At 38.1% G+C, this 8,466-nt stretch overlaps 1 protein-coding gene across 1 annotated transcript in view; it reads right to left on the bottom strand.

The window, feature by feature from the left end:
* Positions 1 to 825: 825 nt before the first annotated feature.
* Positions 826 to 8,466, bottom strand: part of TAFA1 (TAFA chemokine like family member 1) — a 507,466-nt gene continuing 499,825 nt past the window's right edge. The window contains exons 3-4 of the mRNA XM_059387870.1: positions 6,582 to 6,706; positions 826 to 944 (exon numbers count right to left, since the gene is read on the bottom strand). Of these exons, the coding sequence (XP_059243853.1) occupies positions 927 to 944; positions 6,582 to 6,706 (143 nt within the window). The 3' untranslated portion in view covers positions 826 to 926. The remainder of the gene's footprint in view (positions 945 to 6,581; positions 6,707 to 8,466) is intronic.

Here is an 8,466-nt window from a genome sequence, read left to right as displayed (position 1 = left end):
CTTAATGATGCCAGACTTTGGATTTAATCGGAGGACATTTCTGCAGTCTAGGACAGCTATACAAAGCCTTAAGACATCGTATTTACAGAACTTATTAATACAGGGATCCATATTCTACCATAATTTTGCCAGAGTCTTAATAGCATGGTGGAGTAGCTTCCTCAAGAATCCTCATTGTCTTATCTGTGGAAAAGCTAGTAGTTCTAAAAATACTTTCCTGGAAGAGGTTAGAATGGTTATTATATATCAATTGAATATAAAGTATGGTTATGTAAGCCAAGCTTGCATGCTAATATTGCACAGGGTAGAAAGCAATAAAACAGGACAATGTGCTTCCTTGGGCCATCTGGTAGAAACAGAAGGAAGCTCTCGATTCAGTATTGTTATGATGCCTCAGATTCCAGGAGTCCACCTGTAGCTGGCCTTCCACTGTGAGTACCATGCTGAAATTTCAAAAGGGCACATGTCTTCTTCCTTGCCAATCAAAAAAGAAATTGCGACAAAACAAAACAAAATATCCAAACTCAAAGAGGTACACCAGCCGTCTCAAACTGTGGTATTGTTCATTTCTTGAAGAGAATATATAATATTTCAAAATATTATATATATACATATATTTAAAATGGTACAAAGGAACTATAGATCCAAATTAGAAGATAGTTGATCGTTCTTCGTAATCCCAAAAATTTTCATTGAGAAAACCCTTTTTTTTTTTAAACCCACTTCCCATGGTGTTGCCAAAAGCGTGGGGTCTTCTCACTATAGAATACTTCATGACACACAGTAAAAGCACTGTGATTATCTGTTAACCAGTCAAAGTGCAAATAAGAAATCCATTTGGCTTGTAACGTATAAGATGTTTTAAATTCTTAAAATGTGTTTTCCGCAGAGGTGGTTTTCCTTTGCTTCTATAACAAATGCTTCCATTAGGTTCTTGGGTGGATCTGAAACCAAAGAAAGAAAGAAATTTCAGGGAGAAAAGAATGAGATGAAGGCATAAAGAAAGGTGAATAGGCAGAAAATGAGGACATCTTGAATTTATAGTATGTTGCTTCTTTCAAGTGCTCTGAAGCCAAAAATGTTAGTCTAGAACTGTAGTTCTCAAATGGTGATCAAAAAGCACACTGACAGGCCATCGTATTTTTATCAATTCATTACACTTATTTTGCCACAGCTGAGGAGATAGGCTCTGGGAGCAATGAATAACCATGACTGGATTCACAGGCACGTGACCTACCCAGTGTTACACAAACCCTGGTGCTGAACAGGCCCTCACACTTCATTTAATGACCTGCTACTGCGGTCTTGAAATTACTACTTATTTTTGAGCAAGAAGCCTGTTGTCATTTTTGCCTTGGGCCCTTCAAGTTATGTAGTTAGTCCCATGTCTGTTTGATGAGAATTTGAACTAAGTAAGTCATTCAATGGCCTTGTCAAGTTGGCCTGCTGTATCATGTAGGGGGGGTGGCATGAGGTAAAGTCACTGCCAAGGTTAGAACACATTTTCTTAGGAACACAGAAGACTCTTGTAGGATGAGGAACTCTTCCTCTCAATGACATGGCACTCAAGGGCAACTGAGAGCGAACTGTTACAACTTAGGATGCTACTTAATATATTTGAATATGGTCCCAAAGACTTTAATGTTCAAAAAAAATGCATGCACAGAGAATCACTGGTGTGGGGCAGAAATGATGATTCTAAGAGAGTTGAAGTTTCTACTTTAGAGTTTTAGGACATAGGTATTTTTCTTCATCATCTCTAAGTTTTTTGTTTGTTTGTTTCTTTTCTTTTCTTTTTTTTTACATCTCTAAGTTCTTTATAGTCTAGGAATTGAGTGTTCTGAGTCCAGGGGTGGAGTCCATGAAAAGCTTTCAGGGTTGGGTAGGAACAGTAATAAAAGTTGGCTTTCAAAAGTTGGTTGCACTAGGGGCAGCACGTATCAGAAATCTTCACACATTTAAATTTTTATCCTCTCCATATGACTAACAGATTCTTCCAAACTTTGGTTTCTCATATTCCAGTACTATTTATCACCTCCTGTTTCCACTGTCTTCTTCATCAAAGGAAGAGGGAAAGTGACATTTGCAAAACTGAAATGGAATTGCCTGTCTTTTGTCTGTATTGAATTGCCATTCCGCCCCACCCCTCCAACCTTAGATCCTATCCTCCATGGAAGAACAGGAGATTGGTCATACCCACCATTCCATCCCCCAAACTTGACTACACTAACTTTAGATAGAAGAGGTTAAAATATATTTATTGGTTAAATAAATGAATCATTCACTCTAACCCAGGGGCAATTTTGACAACATAAATTGATTTATTTTTCCCTCCTGCAATTTCCCGATCCACCCACCCTGCACACCCCACTCCTGCCCACCTTCTTACCCTTCTCCCTTAAAGATAGTTCATGCAAAATGGTCTGGACATCGGGATTGTATAGGCTTTCATAACACTTCAGACCCAGTGGAATTTTGAGGGATAAAGCTGGGATCTATCCAAGCTGTTACATTACTCTTCTGTAGTATAAAAAGAACTGGCTGATGAGAATGGATGGAGATATGCAAAGTCAGAGCTGCCATTAGGAGGATGGGTCCGGTAGGGTGTGGACAAATGACTGTAGTGGATTTGTGTAAATCATCAATTTGACAAGATACCCATTGTGGTTAGGTGTGCAGTCTGAGGTCTGCTAACACCGTTTTAGGGAAAGGGAACTTGACTCTACATTGTGCAAATCTAACTGCTGATTATCTCATTAGTCTGAAAGACACTAACATACTGAGTTGAAGGAAATCCAAAGTTGCTTGATATGTTCCCAGATATTATACCAGATTATGCTCTATTATTTTAATCTGCTGATTTTTCCTTCCAAGCACCTTTAGTTTTCTCCTCATTTTATTCCCTTCCTCATTATGATCCCAAACGATGAATGTTCACTTTTTACATGTGAATTATTACAGCATTGTCAAACAACTTATTTTCTCCAGGGAAAAGTCTAGCTTTCTAAATTAAGGCATCATTCCTGAATATACAGAGTATACATTTATTCCTGAATGCATTGGATGCAGTGTCCCCAATTTCTTTTTTTAAAATACACATTATACTATATTACACCTTATTATTTTGTATATATTACATAAAATACTTATTATAGGGAATTAGCTCAACTAATTTTTGGAGATTGGCAAATTCAGAATCTACAGAGCCAATTTTCCAATAGTGTCACCACCTTTCAAACTTATGTTTTGGATATATAAGTTTAAAAGAAAGAAATAAACCAATAGGTTTCTAAAACCATAAGAAAAGATTTTTTGTCAATATCTGAATTGGTGTGTCTTGCCACAGACTACTAACAAAGCAATTTTAATGAAACAATTGAAGGGACGGTTAAGTGGGAATAGGATTAAAATTTAGCCTGGAGGCTTCACCCAGATGTACCAGACTTCTTTCCAGGAGGGTTTCTGTCACCAGCTTTACTGTACCCCCTGCTGAATTTTGGAAAACTTCTCAGGAGTGACTATTTTTTCTCTGTAAAATGACATTCAGGAAGCTTTCCCTTTCCCTAAGTTTTATTCTTTCCAATCTCCTGAAAGGGAAGCCTATGCTGGCTTCTACTTATCTTTTCTCCTTCCCTCTATAGGTTATATTATCATCTAAATCTAATTATCCCAGGGTTTTCCTTCAGATTGTGTCCCATTACCCTGGCTAGTTCCCATTCTGCAATATTTGGTCCTTTAAATGAAACAATGACTTTCTACTCTCCATCCTCCTTAAAAATGAGCATGACGAACCTCTGAATTAGATCACACTTTGAAATATATTTTGTTTATCTATATTTCACAGACTGCTGAGAATTTTGAGTTGGAATGATTATTTAGGAAATAACTCATAATAGCAAGGTTTTGAAAAAAACCTATATAAGGAAAAGTGATATTCAGGACTCTATCTTGCAAATCTCTTCATATTGGAGTTATTTTAAAAAATTAACAGTAGGAAGGTAACTCTCTATTGCCATTAACAAGCTGGGCGTGTTTCTTCTTCTTCTTTTTTTTCTTTTATGTTTTTTTTTCCCCCTAAGAGCACTCTCTTTGAATAAGCCTTGCACATAAGAACCAAAGAGTTGATTTTATTTTTCTTCTTACTTTAAGAACTTGATTTTTTTTATCCTAAAGTTTACCTCTTAGATAAGAACAGAACAATGAAAGCCTATGACTCATAATTAAAGTACATCTGAATATCGAACTGTTTTAAATGTTAAACTACCAGAGGCAATATTTGAAGTATGTAGGCATATTTCTACTCTGACTGGGACAAACAAACAGGGCAAAATAGAAAAATTAATATAAAACCTATTTTGGAGCACATAATTTAAGGACTGGTGTCAGCGTGCCATTATTTATATAGAAGGGAAAGTTCCTTTATGTATTAGCTGCACTTAATTGTGCCTTTGTGTTTAAAAGTGTGTATTTCACTGTGAATTTCTTTGCAAGGAAGTAGAGGAAATAACTAAGTCAGTAGTAGTGTCTGGGTCTTCTCAAGGTGTTAAAAGGTATTTTCCTAGTGTTTCCTTTTTTCCTTCTCTAAAGACAGTGTGGACGTTTATTAGTTGAGTGGTGTGTTGCTCACACGGCTATAGAGCAGTCTCTTGTTTCCTCACTTGAAATGGATGCACACATTAGAACAGGTACATCCTCTGCTTTCAAACCAACTGTGTGGGTGATTTACTTCTCTTGTACACTCAACGGTCTTGGTTGCATTCATCCCACCCAGGACAGTAGCAAACACAGTACTCTCCAGCCTCTATTGCTGTGAACAGACCTGCACTGTACTTCGGGAAGAACAGAAAATGTCTAGGAGGTATTTATAATATGTTTTAAAATACACTCTACAGAGGCCAAATCAAAGAAAATTACAGTCATAAAAAGTAGCATTAACATTTCTGTGTTTTGTTTATTTATATTCTGTCTTCCAAAGAGTCCTCTAGTTGGTACCCTTGGAATTTCACATACTTAAATCCTGAAATAATTGGACTTGTGCTATTGTTCTTTACCAAGTTTCAGGTCTGGAGGAACCATGGGATCAGGGCTTATGTTCAATAAAGGGAGATCAGTTATCATTTGAAAGAGGAAATAGAGATTTGGCAGAAAACATGTCAGCAACCAGCTTGAAATAATGGTGATCGAATTCCAGTCGTACCGGTCATGATTCAGAGTAGCTGAAAACCGACTTGTGAGAGCATCTTCAGATGGGTTAGTAGAATTAGTTTCAGGCAAAATGTAACCTGAAAAGGGAAACCTGAAATCCATGCTTCGTCCGTTAATGAAGATGGTTTCTGGAGGTGAAGGTCATGAACTGGGTTCATTTCGAATAATCTCTCCTGAGGGTGTTTCTTTGAACTGAAATATGATAATCCATGCTGAGTGTCTCAGGTGCACGAAAATGCATGTTAACAGGTAGGATGATCAGGAACCTCTCCTGGCCATGAGCCAAGGAGGTATAACCATTTACTGCTTATTGTGGCCAATACTGGCAACTAAATTTGATATGCAAAGATTCTCTATTTATTTTTATATCTAAAACAGGTTTTATAAGGTATGATGTTTTCTGCATCACAAGGCTGCAACTATCAGTTTTATTTCTTGAAAGAATAACGTCGAGAAGGAAGATCTTGAAAGGATAACGTCATTATATGGGGGCGGGAATCAGGGATGTCCTTTTAAATTTGAGTCACCCTTTTTGGAAGGCTCAAATTCAATATGTTGGAATTTCTAAGTAGTCGTGCTTGCTTTCAACAATACCCAATGCATTAAAATACATACACATGTAACAGGGCTCATGGTCACATGATACAGATATGTGTAATAGACACGTGTTAAAATATTAACATTGTTCTGTTAATGTTGAATAAATGCTGTCTTAAATGCTCCAAGCAACCCTTCCTCCCCCTTTAGTACTCCCACATTGTCCTATGATCTAATATCTACAGGGTCAATGGCTGGCCTGGCCGGGGCCCTCTAACCTGCCATCACAACACCAATTCTGATGAGTTGGTCGGCCTCCCTATGCAGGTTGTTTTGTATTTTGAAGGTAACTCCTTATTTTACCACAGAAAACAAGGAATGAAAATTCACATCACAAAAACCTTTCACTTCTTTAAAAAAATCATCAACTAAATCTTTGAAAGACCTATAGAACATGGCTGTACTTAAATGCAGTTTTTCTCAGCAAACCATCTGGATGAGTTAGGCAAGACCTTTATTTTATAATCTCTTTTGAGCACCACAGTTGTTGGCTGAATTATTTGAATAATTACTGTCTCTCTTCCCTTTGGCTATGACACCCCAGCCTTATTTATGAGCCAGTCACAGAAACACTGAAGTGCTCAGTATGGAAAAGTCAGGTTCAATCTCCAACTTCTTGTTGATGGATGGACACCGATATGAATGTTTAAGAATGTTTTCTGTCAGGGAAAGGCTTTTTTTATCTCCTGTTCAAAGCTTCTCTGGGGCAGTTTGTAGAACCCAAAGGCAAACAATACAGTGGGTAACATGCATGCAACATTTGAAAGAAATCCACTTACTCTTGTGGTCTTAATTTTATTGCCTGTAGCGCACATCCATCCGGAATTATCAGGTAATGTCTTACACTCTTCTCCTTCTAGACAAGGCTCCATCTCACACCACCATTTGCCAATCACTATGGAAGCTGCATGGAAACAGGAAACAAGTATGTTTGCATTCATCCAAACAACTCGGGCACAGGGGCTGTGACCTTCTGGAAGTGTCAATTCCCTTTCGAGCATGCAAATTTCTCTTTAAGCTTCTATGATTGGCTAAGCATTCTCTCTGAAGAAGAGTAATATTTTCATGTATCAGTCTCAACATCGCAAATATAATTTTATGCTGACTGGTTTGATCAAGCAACATTTTGTCAAAAATCTCCTCAGACAACGAAAGATGAAAACATATGGTTGGAAAGACATACTTTTTGGAGGAGCTTCTATGTTAGTTTTTACAAAACAAGGACCTGTACTATTTCTTTTTAGGGACAGGGACAAAAGTGTTAACTGCTCTTCAGAATGACAGAACTATTCCCTCGGGAAGGCCAGTTTATCCACCCAGCATTAGGGTTAATCCCCCAACCTAATGCTTTTGAGGAAAAAACCAAAATGACTGGAAGCATGAAAGAAAACCTGAAAAATAAAAACTAAGAGTAAAAATTAATAAAAGTACTTGTTTACAATCAAAGGTATGTTTGAGGTGAACTGGGTTTCCTTTTGATGTTTCATCTGATGTGGCTGGAACTTTGGAAAGTTAAACCTCTGATTAAAAAGCCCCACTTTTCAGGGGAGTATCACAGATGACCACGACAGGAAGCTGGCAATGAATTTAGTGGATCTATTTATAGCACAGGCTTGTTTTTTGATCATAAGATTTTATAGGATAGTGACTGGATCACTCCGCACAAATCAAGAAGGTCCAATCTTCCCTAATGCCTTAATGAGTGAAGAATTATTTCTGCCATCCCAAATTCTCAAATGTCTGCCCGTGTCTCTTTCTGGCACTTTCTGATTGGCATGTTTTCACACTGGACTGGAACCCTAGTTCTGTAGATATTCACCCCTCAGCCCCTTACCCTCCAAAGAAGAGGCCACGCTGTGATGTTTCCTCTCATAAAGACAAAGAGGTCAGATGAGATCTGTTAACATCACAGAGGATTCATATTTAAATGGAATGGAGTAACATCCTCCCTCCCCAAAGTGAAGCAGGAGCACCCATTGAAATTCTTCCGCCATCCAGTGTTAGGCATTCTATGGAAGGAGTACCTTGCTAACTTACAAGCGAACGGTTTAACCATACGGCCATGCCTACATTCAAGTTTTCCTCTTTCTATACTACCCTTACTTTGGACTTGCTCTCCTTTGGAATCCAGCCTACAGATTGCAAAATTTTGATATTATATGCAAAACCATGTCTACTCTGTTATCCAGTCAATTTGAGGAATTTTCCAAGGGTAATTTGCCTCTGTTTGATTCATACCTTATGTGTGGACCAGACTGAACGACATAAAATGCATCTCTATTGGAATACAGCACGCAAGTATAGAAAATAAAATCTTGTAAATAGTCTATCCGTATGCAAAACAACGTGGTATTTCAGTAAAACACAGAGTAAGTAGCAACAGAAGATACACATTTTCCGCAGGATAGAGAATGATTATGAGTTTTTCTTTTCCTTTTTCTTCTCTTCTTTTCTTTCTTAAGATTTATTTATTTATTGGGGGGGGGGTAGGAGAAAGAGAGAGTACCAGCATGCATGTGCAAGTTGGGGAGGGGCAGAGGGAGAGAATCTCAAGCAGACTCCTGCTGAGCACGGAGCCTAACATGAGGCTGAAGGAGCAGGAGGCTGGCTGAGGACAAAGCAAAAGCTGGCGCCTTGCACCCCCTCTTCACCCGCTCCCCTCCA

Source organism: Mustela nigripes, chromosome 2 (genome assembly GCF_022355385.1).
Source record: "Mustela nigripes isolate SB6536 chromosome 2, MUSNIG.SB6536, whole genome shotgun sequence".
NCBI lineage: Eukaryota > Metazoa > Chordata > Mammalia > Carnivora > Mustelidae > Mustela > Mustela nigripes.
This window is presented reverse-complemented; position numbering and strand designations above follow the sequence as displayed.